Source organism: Callithrix jacchus, chromosome 1 (genome assembly GCF_049354715.1).
Source record: "Callithrix jacchus isolate 240 chromosome 1, calJac240_pri, whole genome shotgun sequence".
Taxonomy (NCBI): domain Eukaryota; kingdom Metazoa; phylum Chordata; class Mammalia; order Primates; family Cebidae; genus Callithrix; species Callithrix jacchus.
This window is the reverse complement of record NC_133502.1, coordinates 212,351,983-212,369,201: the sequence shown is the minus strand read 5'-3', so window position 1 is coordinate 212,369,201 and position 17,219 is coordinate 212,351,983. Positions and strand designations below refer to the sequence as shown.

Genomic DNA, 17,219 nt, shown 5'->3' with positions numbered 1-17,219 from the left:
TCATGCCAGTAATCCCAGCACTCTGGGAGGCTGAGGCAGCCGGATCACAAGGTCAGGAGTTTGAGATCAGCCTGGCCAACATGGTGAAACCCTGTCTCTACTAAAAATACAAAAAAAAAAAAAAAATTAGCTGGGCGTGGTAGCACATGCCTGTCATACCAGCTACTTGGGAAGCTGAGGCAGGAGAATTGCTTGAACCCGGGAGGCAGAGGTTAGAGTGAGTTGAGATTGCGCCATTGCACTCCAGGCTGGGCAACAAGAGCAAAACTCCATCTCAAAAAAAAAAAAAAAAAAACCACAAACAACCCCTACACCCATAAACACACACCAACACACAAACACCCACAAGAACATGCACACAGGCACCCCACATCAAACTCAAATGCACACAGCAGGCACGCATGTAAGCCGCACACTTGCCGCTCCAGCTGCCTCCGCGCCGCAGAGCCCCTCTCCCCTGCCCGTCCTCGGATCTTCTGTGCACACTGGAGAGAAGTAAAACCTGCCCGGACAGGAAGTGAAACAGTGGGTGAGCTTTTCTGGTGCTCTGCATGGACGCCGGGGCACTAAGCAAACAGCCTTCAGTTTCCAGAGCTGTTCCGAGGTAACCGGGGTCCCCCGGGGGCTCTGGGCTGGTGAGGTTCAGGAGGTAGCTGGGAAGTCTGGAGCTTGGGATTGGTTTACCTGCTGCGCCTCTCCCTGCGTCTCCCCCAGATGGCCTGAGACAGTGGAGGAGTAACAGGCTTTCTCCCCAGCACGCTTTCGAAAATGGGCCCAAGGCCATTTACTCAGGACCACGGATGCGTGTGGTCTACTCCTTTCTTCTTCCTTTTTTTTTCTTTTTTTTGGAGACAGAGTCTCACTCTGTCACCCAGGCTGGAGTGCAGTGGCAGGATCTCGGCTCGCTGCAACCTCCACCTCTCAGATTCAAGAGATTCTCGTGCCTCAGCCTCCCTGATAGCTGTGATTACAGGTACGTGCCACCATGCCCGGGTAACTTTTGTATTTTTAGTAGAGACGGGGTTTCACCATGTTGGCCAGGCTGATCTTGAACCACTAACCTCAGGTGATCAGCCCACCTCGGCCTCCCAAAGTGTTGGGATTATAGGCATGAGCTACCTCGTCTCTTCTTAGTCTGGAAGCAAACTACTTCATGAAGTTTTCATGCACCCTCTTTTATTTTATTTATTTAAAAGACAGGGTTTCACCATGTTGGTCAGGCTGGTCTTGAACTCCCGACCTTGGCTGATCCACCTACCTTGGCCTCCAAAGTGCTTGGAATACAGGCGTGAGCCACCACGCCTGGCCTCCATGCACCCTCTTTTACAAGTAAAAGGAATATTTTGTGGAGGAGAGAAGATGCGGTAGATAGAGCAATACATTGTGAACAGGGATTGTTTTTTTCTAGGATACAATCAGGCGGGTCTTAGCAGCGTCAGATAAACTTTTGTCTGGCTGCCTGGAAAAGTCCACAGTTGCTGGGGCACAAGTGCTTTTGGTGCCTTCCTTGGAGAGGACGAAGTTGGAGATGTGGGAGCTTGATGGCCTTCATTATGTGTCACCAGGGAGACAGGGACAGGGGGCGGGGCTGTCGATGAAGAATGCAGTAGAGGGTAGGTGGGATGGTGACACAGAACCCAGCCTGCTCCTGCCCTAGAGATCTCAGTAGCGGCAAACACTGTAGTCAAAAAAGAGAGTCAAGAGCTTAATGAAGCTAAAAGAGTTCTTCTGAAGTTCAGCACTCTTACCTGGGGGTGCGGCTTCTACCGTAACTGCATCTTGCTGAAACTAGTTCCTTCTTTTTTTTTTTTTTTTTGAGACGGAGTTTCACTTTTGTTACCCAGGCTGGAGTGCAATGGTGCGATCTCGGCTCACCGCAACCTCCGCCTCCTGGGTTCAGGCAATTCTCCTGCCTCAGCCTCCCGAGTAGCTGGGATTACAGGCACGCACCACCGTGCCCAGCTAAGTTTTTTATTTTTAGTAGAGACGGGGTTTCACCATGTTGACCAGGATGGTCTCGATCTCTTGATCTCATGATCCACCCGCCTTGGCCTCCCAAAGAAGGCCGGCCTAAGTCTTCTTTTTTAGTTACTTTGAAATATACATAATATTGTTGCTAAGTATCGTCACCCTAGTCTGCTATGAAACATTAGAACTTATTTTTTCTAAGGGCCGGGCTCAGTGGCTCAAGTCTGTAATTCCAGCACTTTGGGAGGCCGAGGCGGGTGGATCACGAGGTCAAGAGATCGAGACCATCCTGGTCAACATGGTGAAACCCTGTCTCTACTAAAAAATACAAAAAATTAGCTGGGCATGGTGGCGCGTGCCTGTAATCCCAGCTACTCAGGAGGCTGAGGCAGGAGAATTGCCTGAACCCAGGAGGCAGAGGTTGTGGTGAGCCGAGATCGCGCCATTACACTCCAGTCTGGGTAACAAGAGTCAAACTCTGTCTCAAAAAAAAAAGAACTTATTTCTTCGATCTGACTGTAGGGTTTTTTTGTTTTTCTGTTTTTTTTTTTTTCTTCTGGCAGTGGGGTGGATAGCTTCTCACTCTGTCACCCAGGCAGGAATGCAATGGTACCCTCACGGCTCACTGCAGCTTCGACTTCCCAGACTCAAGTGATCCTCCCACCTCAGCCTACTGTGTAGCTGGGACAACAGGTGTGCAGCACTACACATGGGTAATTTTTTTTTTTTTTTTGAGACAGAGTCTTGCTCTCTCTCCAGGCTGGAGTGCAGGGGCGCAATCTCGGCTCACTGCAACCTCTGCCTCCTGGGTTCAAGCAATTCTTCTGCCTCAGCCTCCTGAGTAGCTGGGACCACAGGCACATGCCACTGAGACCACAGGCACATGCCACCACACCCGGCTAGTTTTTGTATTTTTAGTAGAGACGGGGTTTCACCATGGCCAGGATGGTCTCGATCTCTTGACCTCGTGATCCGCCCGCCTCCGCCTCCCAAAGTGCTGGGATTACAGGCTTGAGCCACCGCACCCGGCCTTGTCCTCATGGTGACCTTTAATTTGGGAAACCCCTACCTATCTGTACCAGTAGGTCTTTTCTCTGGGGTCTGGAAGAAGAATCCTTCACTATCCTGCCTTCTGGTAATCTGAGAGCAGGATAAGAAAATGAAGATCAGAGTTTAATCCTTAAATCTCATTTTTCAGTCACCCACTCCCCTTTGCAGTCCCGTGGAGTCTCCATCGGAGCCGTTTCCTCGCCCAGGCGTCCCGATGTTGGGGAATGGACCATCTGGGTGGTCAGCCCTGTGCTTCTTGCTGTTGGCTGCGGCAGTGTCTTTCTTCGGCTCAGCTCTGTCCATGGATGAAACACGGGAGCATCTGTTGACAAAAGAAAAGATGATGCAGCTGGGGGGGCAGCTGGTGCTGAACATCAAGGAGGAGCGGGCCAATGAGAAGCTCATGACCCTCAAAGTCACTGAGATGAAGGAGGCCATGAAGACCCTGCTATTCCCACCCAGCATGCACTTTTTCCGGGCCAAGCATCTCATTGACAGAAGTCAGGTGTTTAACATCCTCAGGATGATGCCAAAAGGTAAGCTTTGGAAAGGCGTGGTTTTGGGTGCCGGGAAGGCAGAGGGACTCATCTCGGAGCTGCTGTCGTGCTTGTAGCTGTTTCTATTTTAGACAGAGCACAGAGACCTCACTCAGCCGCTCTGCTCCGCTGTCCTTACGGGTAGACTAGGAGAAGGGTGTCAGAAACCAAGACCTAGGGGACTTGCGACAATCAGGATGGGCCTGAATATTCCTGGTCTTCCCTGGAAAAGTTGGAAAAGCATCCAGCCTTGAGACTGTGCTATTCCCTTCATAGCTTTCCTTACAATCTTTCTTCTACGCCTTTCCCAGGGGCTAAGCTACCATAATATGATATAGCATCCTGGATGGTATAAACACACCTCCATGAATGATGAAATAATTAGCATCCATGCCTGGCTAATTTTTGTTTTTTGGTTTTTTTTTTTGAGATGGATTCTTGCTCTGTCACCAGGCTGGAGTGCGGTGGCACAGTCTCGGCTCACTGCAACGTCCACCTCCTGGGTTCAAGTGATTCTTCCACCTCAGCCTCCCGAGTAGCTGGGACCACAGGCACGTGCCACCATGCCTGGCTAAATTTTTTTTTTTTTTTTTTTGTATTTTTAGTAGAGACGGGGTTTCTCCATGTTGGCCAGGATGGTCTTGATCTCTTGACTGTGTGATCCACCCATCTCGGCCTCCCAAAGTGCTGGGATTACAGGCTTGAGCCACCATGCATGGCCTATTATTTTTTTAAAAGACGGTCTGGCTCTGTTGCTCAGACTGGAGTACAGTGTGGCATGATCTCAGTTCACTGCAACCTCCACCTCCCAGGTTCAAGCGATTCCCCTGCCTCAGCCTCCCCTGCCTCAGCCCTGCCTCAGGACTACAGGCGTGTGCCACCATGCCTGCCTAGTTTTTTTTTTTTGCATTTTAGTAGAGATGGGGTTTCACCATGTTGGCCAGGGTGGTCTCGATCTCCTGACCTTGTGATTCACCCGCCTCGACCTCCCAGAGTGCTGGGATTACAGGTGTGAGCCACCATGCCCGGCCCATTTTAATATTTTTAGTAAAGACAGGGTTTCACCATGTCTGCCAGGCTGGAATGCAGTGGTGCCATCATAGCTCACTGCAACCTTCACCCCCCGGGCTTGAGCGCTGCTCTCCACTCAGCCTCCAGAGTAGCTCGGGTTACAGGTGCACCACCACCCTGGCTACTCACATGTGCAGGATGCTAATTATTTCCTCTCCTGGCCTGGGCAGCTCAGCCTCCCAAAGTGCTGGGATTGCAGGTATGAGCCACCGCACCCAGCCAAAAATGTCAATTTAAAATTGAAAAATAATAGCAATTTGCAGTTTACAAAGACTTTCCAAAACCTGTGTTTTTTTTCTTTTAATGTTATAAACATAGTTGTTGTTTGTTTTTTGAGACAGAGTCTTGCTCTGTCGCCAGGCGCCAGGCCGGAGGGCAGTGGCACAATCTTGGCTCACTACAACCTCTGCCTCCCAGGTTCAGGCAATTCTCCTGCCTCAGCCTCCTGAGTAGCTGGGATTACAGGCACGCACCACCACGCCCAGCTAATTTTTGTATTTTTAGTAGAGATGGGGTTTCACCATGTTGACCAGGATGGTCTCGATCTCTTGACCTCGCGATCCACCCGCCTCGGCCTCCCAAAGTGCTGGGATTACAGGGGTGAGCCACTGTGCCCAGCCGATTTTTAAAAAAATAAACCGTGAGGTCAGTAAAGTAGCATCCCCGGTTGCTGGGGAGCATAGGAGGGTGACACACCAAAGCTCACACAGCCGGGACAGGTGTCTAGGGGCTCATGTCAGGGCTAGGTGCTGGGCTGGTGCAACAAGGGCAGAGGGACGGCACGCACTATACCTGGGGGAGCAAGAGACGCAGATGGTGTCTGGAGGGAGGACAAGCACGGGGACTCAACTGGCAAAGCCCACAGGCCGGAAGCTGTAAAGACGCGGCCCCATGGAGGGGACTGGAAGCCAGTGGGAGAGGAGCTGGGGGCAGGAGAATAGGATGGAGGACAAGTGTGTGAATAGGACCACGGCCCTGAGGCTCACCCCCGTGCATCCCATCATGCAGTGCTGGGTGGCAAGGCCTCCCTGAAAGGCTTGGGCTCCCAGTGGAGAGATAGAAGCCAATGGAGTCCCAACTTGAACCTCCGTTCTCGGGTTCCAAGCCTGAGGCTCTCTCACTCTCCCATGCTGCCCCTCTTGGACAAGATCACCCCCGGCTCCTGACTAGTGAGACAGGAAGCCACGGAAGCTCCACTCCTAAACTAAAGGCTTAAACAAGTTCTGAGGAACATGTGTGGACAGAGACGTCTGCTCCCACGTCTTCTCGTGGTCCACACTGTCCCCACAGCCTTGGAGTCGTGGGAGGGGACCGCACCCCTTTGTCTCCCCCATTCTTCTTTCCTCGCCAGGGGCTGCCTTACACCTCCATGACATTGGCATTGTGACTATGGACTGGCTGGTGAGGAATGTCACCTACAGACCCCACTGCCACATCTGTTTCACCACGAAGGGGATCGTGCAGTTTAGATTTGCTCACCCAACTCCACGCACGTCAGAAGAATGTCCCAAGTGGATTCTGCTGGAGGATTATCGGAGGCGGGTGCAGAACGTCACTGATTTTGACGACAGGTGAGTAGTTGTTCAGAAAGCACGTGTCCCAGGCTGGTCATGGGTGGCAGTGGGGAGATGTCTCCCTTGGTACAAAGCTATAGATAAAAATCTGGCTTTAACAAAGCATGAGGCAGCCGGGTGCGGTGGCTCACGCCTGTAATCCCAGCACTTTGGGAGGCCGAGGCAGGGGGATCATGAGGTCAAGAGATCGAGACCATCCTGGTCAACATGGTGAAACCCCATCTCTACTAAAAATACAAAAAATTAGCTGGGCATGGTGGCGCGTGCCTGTAATCCCAGCTACTCGGGAGGCTGAGGCAGAGAATTGCTTGAACCCAGAGAATTGCTTGAACCCAGGAGGTTGTGGTGAGCAGAGAGCATGCCATTGCACTCCAGCCTGGGCAACAGTGCAAGACTCTGTCTCGAAAAAAAAAAATAAATTAATAAATAGAAAAATAAAACCGTATCTCAAAAAAAAAAAAAGCACGAGCAGCTTTTTTCTTTTAACTTTACAGGAGACTTTGCTCCACAAAAGCATTCAACACCTTTTCTATCCATAGTCATTTCCTGGTACATTTAAAATCTACAGAAAGCATTATCTACATCACCATTTTTACTTATTATTATTATTTTTTGAGGCAAGGTCTTGCTCTGTTATCCAGGCTGGAGTGCAATGGTGTGATCTTGGCTCACGACAACTTCTGCCTCCCAGCTTCTAGCCATCCTCCTGCCTCAGCCATCTGAGTAGCTGGGATTACAGGCATGTACCACCATGCATGGCTAATCTTTGTATTTTCAGTAGAAACAGGGAGGGTTTCAGTCTCTTGATCAGGCTGGTCCTGAACTCCTGACTTCAGTTAATCCACCCACCTCGGCCTCCCAACGTGCTGGGATTACGGGCGTGAGCCGCTGAGCCCGGCCCCCACCTCGGCCTCCCAAAGTGCTGGGATTACGGGCGTGAGACGCTGCGCCTGGCCAGCAACTCTATGGCAGCAAATGAGATTTGTCTGATGCTCAGTAAGACCAGAGCGAATAAAAGTTCCTAGATCTGAAGTGGTGACGATCTTGCTGGAAGATGAATCTTTTTTGTTTGTTGGTTTTTTGAGTCAGAGTCTCGCTCTGTCACCAGGCACCAGGCTGGAGTGCAGTGGCGCGATCTCAGCTCACTGCAACCTCCGCCTCCTGGGTTCAAGCAATTCTCCTGCCTCAGCCTCCCAAGCAGCTGGGACTACAAGTGTGCACCACCATGCCCAGCTAATTTTTGTATTTAAGTAGAGATGGGGTTTCACCATGTTGGCCAGGATGGTCTCGATCTCTTGATCTCATGATCCGCCCACCTCGGCCTCCCAAAGTGCTGGGATTACAGGCGTGAGCCACCGCGCCTGGCCAGATGAATCTTCTTGAAAACGTGATGGAGCAATTTCCTAACAGACTTGTATAGTATCATTACTATTATTACCATTTAAGACAGGGTCTAATTCTATCATCTGGGCTGGAGCGCAGTGGCACAATGTCGGCTCACTGCAGCCTCAACCTCCCAGGATGAAGCAATCTTCGTGTCAGCCCTCAGAGTAACTGGGACTAGAGGTGTGCAGCATGACGCCCAGCTAATTTTCGTATTTTTTGTAGAGATGGGGTTTTGCCATGTTGCTCAGCCTGGTCCTGAACTCCTGGGCTCAAGCCGTCCTCTCGCCTTGGCCTCCCAAAGTGCTAGGACTACAAAGATGAGCCATCGTACCTGGCCTTGTATAGTAATATTTTATAAGTGACCATTAGTTTGATTCACAGAAATGTCTACAGAGTGCTTCCCTTTGTGAAATGAGAAATATGAAGCTCAGCAAGGTTAACTAGCTTATGCAAGGACACTCAGCTGGTAAATGGCCAATCAAGGGTGCAAACCTGGGTGCTGATTCAAGTCATTTTCATTCTGCCCTCTTCATTAACCTGCTTGAGCTGACACAGCAGAACTCCGCAGGCTGGGGGCTTCAACAATAGGAATGGATTTTCTTGGGCTGGGCACACTGGGTCAGGCCTATAATCCTGGCATTTCGGGAGGCTGACGTGGGAGGATCACTTGCACCCAGGAGTTCAAGACCAGCTTGGCGGCTGGACACGGTGGCTCACGCCTGTAATCCCAGCACTTTGGGAGACCAAGGTCGGCAGATCACTTGAAGTTAGGAGTTCGAAACCAGCCTGGCCAACATGGTGAAACCCTGTCTCTACTAAAAATACAAAAAAATTAGCCACACATAGTGGCAGGCACCTGTAATCCCAGCTACTTGGAAGGCTAAGTCAGGAGAATCGCTTGAACCCGGGAGGAAGAGGTTGCAGTGAGCCAAGATTGTGCCACTGCACTCCAGCCTGGGCGACAGAGCAAGACTCTGTCTCAAAAAAAAAAAAAAAAAAAGCCTGAGCAACATGGTAAGACCCCCATCTCAACAAAAATAAAAAAGCTAACCAGATGTGGTGGCACACAGCATTAGTCTCAGCTACCCCAGGGGCTGACATGAGAGGACTGCTTGAGTCTGGGAGTTTGAGGCTGTAGTGAGCTGTGATTGTGACACTGCACTCCAGCCTGGGTGACAGTGAGACCCTGTTTCAAAAAAAAAGGAATTGATTTTATCATGGTTCTGGAGGCTGGTAGTCCAAGATCAAGGTGCCAGGGCAGGGTTTGTTTCTCCTGAGGCCTGTCTCTTTAGCCTACAGAAGGCCGCCTCTGGCTGTGTCCTCACATGGCCTTTTCTCTGTGAGTGCACTCCTGCTGTCATTTCCTCTTCCTTTTTTTTTTTTTTTTTGAGACGCGTCTCACTGTGTCACCCTGCAGTGGCACGATCTTGGCTCACTGCAACCTCTACTTCCAGGGTTCAAGCGATTCTCCTGCCTCAGCCTCCCAAGTAACCGGGATTATAGGCATGCACCACCATGGCCGGCTTTTTTTTCTTTTTTTTTTTTTTTTTGAGACGGAGTTCCGCTCTTGTTACCCAAGCTGGAGTGCAATGGCGTGATCTCGGCTCACCGCAACCTCCGCCTCCTGGGTTCAGGCAATTCTCCTGCCTCAGCCTCCCGAGTAGCTGGGATTACAGGCATGTGCCACCATGCCCAGCTAATTTTTTGTATTTTTTTAGTAGAGACGGGGTTCACCATGTTGACCAGGATGGTCTCAATCTCTTGACCTCATGATCCACCCACCTCGGCCTCCCAAAGTACTGGGATTACAGGCTTGAGCCACCGCGCCTGACCCTTCTTCCTTTTTTAAATAAAATTTGAGACAGAGTCTTGCTCTGTTGCCAGGCTGCAGTGCAGTGGCACAATCTCTGCTCACTGCAACCTCTGCCTCCTGGGTTCAAGCGATTCTTCCACCTCAGCCTCCCGAGTAGCTGGGACCACAGGCACGTGCCACCATGCCCGGCTATTTTTTGTATTTTTTTTCTTTTTTTTTTTTTAATAGAGACAGGGTTTCACTATGTTGGTTAGGCTAGTCTCGAACACCTGACCTCAAGTGCTCCACCTGCCTCGGCCTCCCAAAGTCCTGGGATTACAGGCGTGAGCCACTGTGCCCGGCCTCCTCCTGTTACAAGGACACCCATCCCTATTACAGTAAGGCCCCATCCTTACAATGTCATTTAATCTTTATCATCTCTTTAAAATTCCCTTCTCCATATGAGGGCTAGGGCTTCAACATTTGAATTTGGGGCTTGGGGACAGAATCTAGTCCATAACATCCCCCAAAAAGAGCTTGGGTTAGTTTGCAATCATTGGGTATAGGAAGAATGAGAGAGAAAGGGAGCGAGAGAGAGCTTTTAGGTCTAGAATCTAAGTACGGTGGGGTCAGATTGGCCAAGCATGCGGAGGGAGGACAGGAGCCAAGAAAGCCTAGCTGGTGAGCTCTCCTCTCAGGCAGTCTCCTGCAGCTGAGGTTAGGGTTTAAGCAAGCATTGGGCTGCCTGGCCACAGGACCCAGCCATATATCAGAGAGCCTGGGAATGCTCCCCTTTGCCCTTTCCTTATCTCTGCTCTAGGGTGCATCCTGGTGTGCTGCTCCTGGGAGATGCAAGGTGGGTAGCAGGCCAATGGGTGCCTGGGGGCAGCGTCCTGGACCAGCCTCCACCGCTCCCCGCTTTGTGTCTTGGACAGCTTGCTGAGGAATTTCACTCTGGTGACCCAGCACCCGGAAGTGATTTACACAGACCAAAATGCTGTCTGGTCGAAGTTTAAAACCATCTTCTCCACCATCTCTGGCCTCATCCATTACGCACCAGTGTTCAGAGACTATGTCTTCCAGAGCATGCAGGAGTTCTATGAGGACAACGTGCTCTACATGGAGATCAGAGCCAGGCTGCTACCGGTGAGCCCAGCTCTGCTCTTCACTCCTCCCACCTCCTGTGCTCCTCCCACCTCCTGTGCTCCTCCCACCTCCTGTGCTCCTCCCACCTCCTGTGCTCCTCCCACCTCCTGTGCTCCTCCCACCTCCTGTGCTCTGACCTGACTCAGATCTTAGCTGGTGGCAGACAGAATACTCATGAATTTCCTACCCAGGTCTCTGGTGCAGAGGGATATGTGCCTTTCCAGGGGCCACCATGAGCAAGGAAACCTGAAATGGACTGTGCAGGCCCAGCAAAACTGGGAACACATCCCTTGCTGCCCTTTGCCTATTTCTCATGGTTTTCCCATTCTGCCCTCTGCCGTGATACCCACGGCCTGGTGACATGAGCCGAGAAGGAGAACGAGGATAGCGCCATCTTAGGGGCCAAAAGAAAGGGTTTCAAAAATAAAGGGAGTCGCATGGCAGGGTGAGGGCAAGAAACATGCAGCTGAATAATCACCCGTGGGGTGTGGAAATTATAAGGTCACCTTTGAACGGTTTCAGTGACGTGCTGAGAAGAGAAACCCCATTTCGGGGAAGAGAAACATGAAATACAGCTGGTGAACTGGAGGCACATTTGGCTGATTACAGACTGACTGTGATTTGAGAGAAAGAATGTCGAGGTAGCTGGAGGGGGCCACAGGGGCTACAGGTTTCTTTTTAGGATGGAGAGACTTGTTTTGCATACGGAAGAAAAAAGTGTGGAGAGGTTGAAAGAGAGGGGAGGCCGGGTGCCTTGGCTCATGCCTGTAATCCCAGCATTTTGGGAGGCTGGGGCTGATGGATCACTTGAGGCCAGGAGTTCGAGATCAGCCTGGCCAACACAGCCAAATTCCATCTCTACTAAAAATACAAACATTAGCTCGAGTGGTGGTGTGCACCTGTAATCCCAGCTACTCGGTGAAAGAATCACTTGAACCTAGGGGGAGGAGGTTGCAGTGGGCAGAGATTGTGCCACTGCACTCCAGCCTGGGTGACAGAGCAAGACTCAGTCTCAAAAAAAAATTTTTTTTTCATTTTAAGGAAATTTGGAGAGAGTGAAATGGAAAGGTGTAGGAAGAGTTCAAAATAAGGGAGCATCATAAAAAAAATATCCAATTTTAGGGTCTTGTATTTTGGCCAGAAGCAAAGGATAACGTGTCAGGTACTCTGAGATGGACCGACCCCAGACTCCATGTTGGTGGGGGAGGGGTCTTTCGCGGAAAGCAGCCCTCGGTGCGAAATACTGCTAAGAATTATTTTGGTGAGTTTATCGGAGAGAACTTTCCTGAGGATGTTTTTGGGAGGGTGAGGGAGATGGGTATTGCAGGAGTGGGCAGGATCCCTGGGTGTTCCATGTGGTGAGCTCGTAAGGGTCTGAGCTGATTAAAGGTTTCAGTGGCCTGGGGAAAGTGACCTTGGGTAGAGTCTTCTCCACCTCGTATCCAAGATAGTCTGCTGGTTCATTTATGTGTAAACTGGGTCTTGGGGACTGATTGTTAAGCTTGTGGAAAGGCCCACACGGTGGCAATATTTTGTTTTTGTTAGCATATCCTGTAGTCTTATTTTATAGGCTCCAAAGTTTGTTGTTTGTAGACCCAGCAGTAATAAGGCTCCACAGGATCAATACACATTGAACAAATTTGCAAGGGATTGATGTATAAACAAGAAAGTCAAGGCTGGGTGTGGTGGCTCACGCCTGTAATTCCAGCACTTTGGGAGGCCGAGGTGGACAGATCACCTAGGTCAGGAGTTTGAGACCAGCCTGACCCACATGGAGAAACCCCGTCTCTCCTAAAAATACAAAATTTAGCCAGGTGAGGTGACGCAGGCTTGTTATCCCAGCTACTCGGGAGGCTGAGACAGGAGAATCACTTGAACCTGGGAGGTGGAGGTTGCAGTGGGCCGAGATCGCGGCATTGCACTCCAGCCTGGGCAACAAGAGCAAGATTCTATGTCAGAAAAAAACAGTCAGAATGCTGTTTTCAGAGAAAACTATCATTCAGACCAGACACTTATACTTCATCAGGAAATTATCTTTTTTCCTTTTGAGACAGAGTTTCTCTCTGTCACCCAGGCTGGAGTGCAGTGGCGTGATCTTGGCTCACTGCAACCTCCTCCTCCCAGTTGCAAGCGATTCTTGGGCCTCAGCCTCCGAGTAGCATTACAGGCACGCACCATCACGCCTGGCTAGTTTTTTGTATTTTCAGTAGTTTCACCATGTTGGCCAGGTTGATCTTGAACTCCTGATCTCAGGTGATCCACTTGTTATTTTAGTTATTCCAGTTTGTGGGTCTCAACTCTCCCTTTGTTTAGCATCCTGGACTGACCCACCTTTTTTCTTAGGTACTTTTTTTTTTTTTTTTGAGACCAAATCTTGCTCTGCCACCCAGGCTGGGATTATAGGCACTCACCACTGGACCCAGCTAATTTTTTGTGTTTTTAGTAGAGATGGGTTTCACCATGTGGGCCAGGCTGGTCTTGAACTTGTGACCTCAGGTAATTCGCCTGCCTCAGCCTCCCAAAGTGCTAGGATTACAGGCGTGAGCCACCGCACTCAGCAAGATATGTTATTTATTTATTTTTGAGAAGGAGTTTCACTCTTGCTGCCCAGGTTAAAGCGTGATGCCATGACCTGGGCTCACTGCAACCACCGCCTCCCAGGTTAAAGTGATTCTCTTGCCTCAGCCTCCAAAGTAGCTGGGATTACAGGCGTGCACCACCGAGCCCAGCTAATTTTCGTATTATTAGCAGAGATGGGTTCACCATGTTGGCCAGGCTGCTCTTGAACTCCTGACCTCAGGTGATTCACTCACCCCAACCCTGCTAAAGTGCTGGGATTACAGGCATGAGCCACTGTGTCTGGCTAATTTCTGTGTTTGGAAGCCTCTCTCCTATCAAGGCTCACCCTTCCCTCCTGAGCATTTCAGCTCTGCCCAGTTGGCAGGCCAGCAGCCCCCACTTCATTCTGTCTGGGACCAGGGCTTTCCACTTCCCTCATTCCTTCGTTCCCTGTAACGTTTCTTTTCAGTAGCCCAAGTGCATCGCTTTGTGTCATTTATGCCAGAATATGTCAGTCCTGATTTCTCAACTAAATTGTGACTTATTTCAGACCAGCCCACATCTTACAAGGAGTAGGCCCCAGTAGTGGTCATCATGTGTGTGGATGGGGGTTCTCAGACATTGGGGTGCACATGAAGAACTCAGAGGTGCTGTTTAAAATCAGGTATTGGGCCAGGCAGGGTGCCTCACACCTGTAATCTCAGCACTTTGGGAGGCCAAGGCAGGCAGATCACGAGGTTAGGAGTTCAAGACCAGCCTGGCCAACATAGTGAAACCCTGTCTCTATTAAAAATACAAACAAAATTAGCCAGGCGTGGTGGCAGGCGCCTGTAGTCCCAGCTACTCTGGGGGGCTGAGGCAGGGCGCTTGAACCTGGGAGGCTGAGGTTGCAGTGAGCCAAGATCCAGCCACTGAGCTCCAGTCTGGGCAACAAGAGCAAAACTCTGTCTCAAAAAAAAAAAAAAAAAAAAAATCATTTCTTGGATGCTAACCTCCCAGGTTCTAATTCTGTGTTGTCTGGTAGGGTCAGGAAGCGGTAAAAATAACTAGTCCCCCTCTCCCCACCCCTTTCTTGTGGATTCTAACGCAGGTGACCTGACCCAGACCACACTTTGAGGAAGTACCTGCTTCACCTTGACCTTTACAAAGTACTTTACCTACATTGTCACATTTGAAGCTCCTGTTGTGAGGCTAGTTTAAGGAAGATATTAATTCTTTTTTTTTTTTTTTTTTTTTTTTTGAGATAGAGTCTCTCTCTGTTGCTCAGACTGGAGTGCAATGTTACGATCTCAGCTCACTGCAACCTCTGCCTCCCGGGTTCAAATGATTCTCCTGCCTCAGCCTCCCCAGTAGCTGGAATTACAGGCACAGGCCACCATGCCCGGCTAATTTTTTTAGTTTTAGTACAGATGGGGTTTCACTGTGTTCGTCAGGCTGGTCTTGAATTCCTGACCTCGTGATCTGCCTGCCTCAGTCTCCCAAACTACTGGGATTACAGGCATGAGCCACTTTCCCGGGCACCTCCCCACCCCTCCACCGCTTTTTTTTTTTTTTTGAGGCAGAATTTGGCTCTGTCCCCAGGCTGGAGTGTAATGGCAGGATCTCAGCTCACTGCAATCTCTGCCTCCCGAGTTTAAGCGATTCTCCTGCCTCACCCTCCTGAGTAGCTGGGACTACAGGCGCAAGCCTCCACGCTCAGCTAATTTTTGTATTTTAGTGGAGATGGGGTTTTACCATTTTGCCCAAGCTGGTCTCAAACTCCTCAGCTCAGGCAGCACACCTATGTCAGCCTCCAAAAGTGCTAGGATTACAGGTGTGAGCCACCATGCCCAGCTGTTAATTCATCTTATAAATGTTGTAACTAGCCGGGGGCGGGGGGGAGGCGGTGGCTCACGCCTATAATCCCAGCACTTTGGGAGGCCGAGGCGGGTGGATCACGAGGTCAAGAGATCGAGATCATCCTGGTCAACAAGGTGAAACCCCGTCTCTACTAAGAATACAAAAAATGAGCTGAGCACGGTGGCGCGTGCCTGTAATCCCAGCTACTCAGGAGGCTGAGGCAGGAGAATTGCCTGAACCCAGGAGGCGGAGGTTGCGGTGAGCCGAGATCGCGCCATTGCACTCCAGCCTATATATATATATATAAACTAAAGCTTGGAAAGGTCAAAGAGCTCGATGAAGGTCACGTAGGTAGCAAGGGGTGATTGGACCAGATCAGGGCTCCAAGTTCGTTGCTTTTCTCACGGTGCGGGGCTCTCCGGGCGCTTCATAGCCACGCCCACCTCAAATGGAGATCCCAGAGGGCGTCTGGCTTCAATTTTCCTTTTTCCAGGGGAGATGGATGGCCTGGAATGGACCTTGGCCCTGGCAGGGGAGAAGCTTCCTGCTGGGCAAACCCTGCCGACTGTCTCGGTGTGGGCGTGCAAAGGGAACCCCGACCCTCGCACAACCCTGCGATCTCCCGTGGGTGGAGGGGAGGAGGAAAGGGGCGGGAGGAGACGCTGAGACGGGGACCCTCATCTTGAGCGCGGTGGGGCTGCGCGTGGGAGAAGCTGCGGAGCGCTCGATGGGAGGGAGGGAGACGGGGCCCGAGCACCGGCTTCCTGTTCCGTCTCGGCCCCCCTTGTTCTGTAGGTGCCATTTTCTCCTTCCAGAGACCTCGGGGCCGGTCCTCACGCCTCCCGCCCCTGCCCGTCCCCCAGCCGGCCTTTGGAGAGGGTGCGAGAAGGCTGCCCGGATTTGGGATTGTCGTGGGGGCCGAGGGGGAGGGGGTGTGACCATTTGTTCGGGTCTGACCCTGGAACAAAGGTTTTTGCCACGGGGAGTCAGAGTCGAGGTCTCAATGCCCCCCATTAGCCGGAGTTGGGGGGGGGCATCAACACGTGAACCGCTCAAAACGGCCTTCTCGGGAATCGCTTGGCGGAGCCGCCCGGCCTCCCCCGCCTGCCGTCGGACCCGGCCGCACAGCCTCCCATTGTGTCCCTGACGCTCGGTGACGAAGGCCGCTCGCCGGTGGCAACAGTCGCCAGGCGGGTCTTGTCTCCAGGGCCCGGTCCCTTCCCCCGCGGCAGAGGAGGAGGCCCCGCTGGGTCCCCTGAGTCTTCACGGGGCTCTTCCAAGACCCCAGAGTTCTCCGCCGGGGATGGCGCTGCTGGCACTGAGGAGGGAGAGGCCGTGGGACGCAGGCCGGGGCACAGAACCTGTGACAGCCGTTTCGAGACGTTTGCTTAGCCGTTGTCATTCCTATCGTAGGCATTTCTAGTGCTCCCTCCACCCGCCCCCGGCCCCCAGGCTTTTGGCTGCATTCTTAGCATTCAGAGCTCCACTGGCTCCTTGCCGAATCAAGTGACCCCTGTGTCACGTTGCTGGTGTCACTTTAGGAGAACACACGCGCTCTTAACTGCTCCCGTTTTGATAGGACTCGTCTGACGACGCTGTCATTGTGCTGTTTACTTGTCTATCCAATTGGAACAGGGCGGAACTTCGCCCCAGCTGTATCTCAACCCTAGAACCACCTGGGGGGTCACGAACCCCACAGATTCTGATTTGGTTGCTCTGGGGTGGGACACAGGCATTTTTCCTCTCCTCGAGTGATACCAATGTGCAGCCGGGGCTGAGATGTCACTCTAGTGACAGTCACCTAGCTTCCTTTCCTTCCCTTCTTTCTCCTTCCTTCCTTCCCCTTTCTTTCTTTTTCCTCCCTCCCTCCCTTCCTCCCTCCCTCCCTCCCTTTCTTCCCCTCTTCTCTCTCTCTCTTTCTCTCTCTTTCTCTCCCTCTCTCTCTCTCTTTCATGAGGCCTTGCTCTGTCACTCAGGCTGGAGTGCAGTGGCACAATATCGGCTCACTGCCACCTCCACCTCCCAGGTTCAAACAATTATTCTGCCTCAGCCTCCCAAGTAGCTGGGATTACAAGCATCTGCCACCACACCCGGCTAGTTTTTGTATTTTTATTAGTTTTTGTATTTTTATTAGAGACAGGGTTTCACTCTGTTGGTCAGGTTGGTCTTGAACTCCTGACCTCAGGTGATCCACCTGCCTTGGTCTCCCAAAGTGCTGGGATTACAGGCATCAGCCACCACGTCCAGCCCTCTTTTTTTCTTTCAAGATGGGGTCTTGCTCTGTCACACAGGCTGGAG

The 17,219-nt window shown here is 51.4% G+C and overlaps 1 protein-coding gene across 8 annotated transcripts in view; it reads left to right on the top strand.

The window, feature by feature from the left end:
• Nucleotides 1–524: 524 nt before the first annotated feature.
• ADA2 (adenosine deaminase 2) overlaps nucleotides 525–17,219 on the top strand; it is a 35,841-nt gene continuing 19,146 nt past the window's right edge. The window contains exons 1-5 of one of the 8 annotated variants that reach the window (XM_035284619.3): nucleotides 525–604; nucleotides 3,187–3,554; nucleotides 5,977–6,196; nucleotides 10,198–10,233; nucleotides 10,313–10,523. In XM_035284619.3, the coding sequence (XP_035140510.1) occupies nucleotides 552–604; nucleotides 3,187–3,554; nucleotides 5,977–6,196; nucleotides 10,198–10,233; nucleotides 10,313–10,523 (888 nt within the window). In that variant the 5' untranslated portion in view covers nucleotides 525–551. Of the gene's footprint in view, nucleotides 605–861; nucleotides 974–3,166; nucleotides 3,555–5,976; nucleotides 6,197–10,197; nucleotides 10,234–10,312; nucleotides 10,524–17,219 lie in introns of those variants that run through there. The other 7 variants (XM_035284798.3, XM_054242112.2, XM_035284867.3 and 4 more) reach the window with 7 other exon arrangements.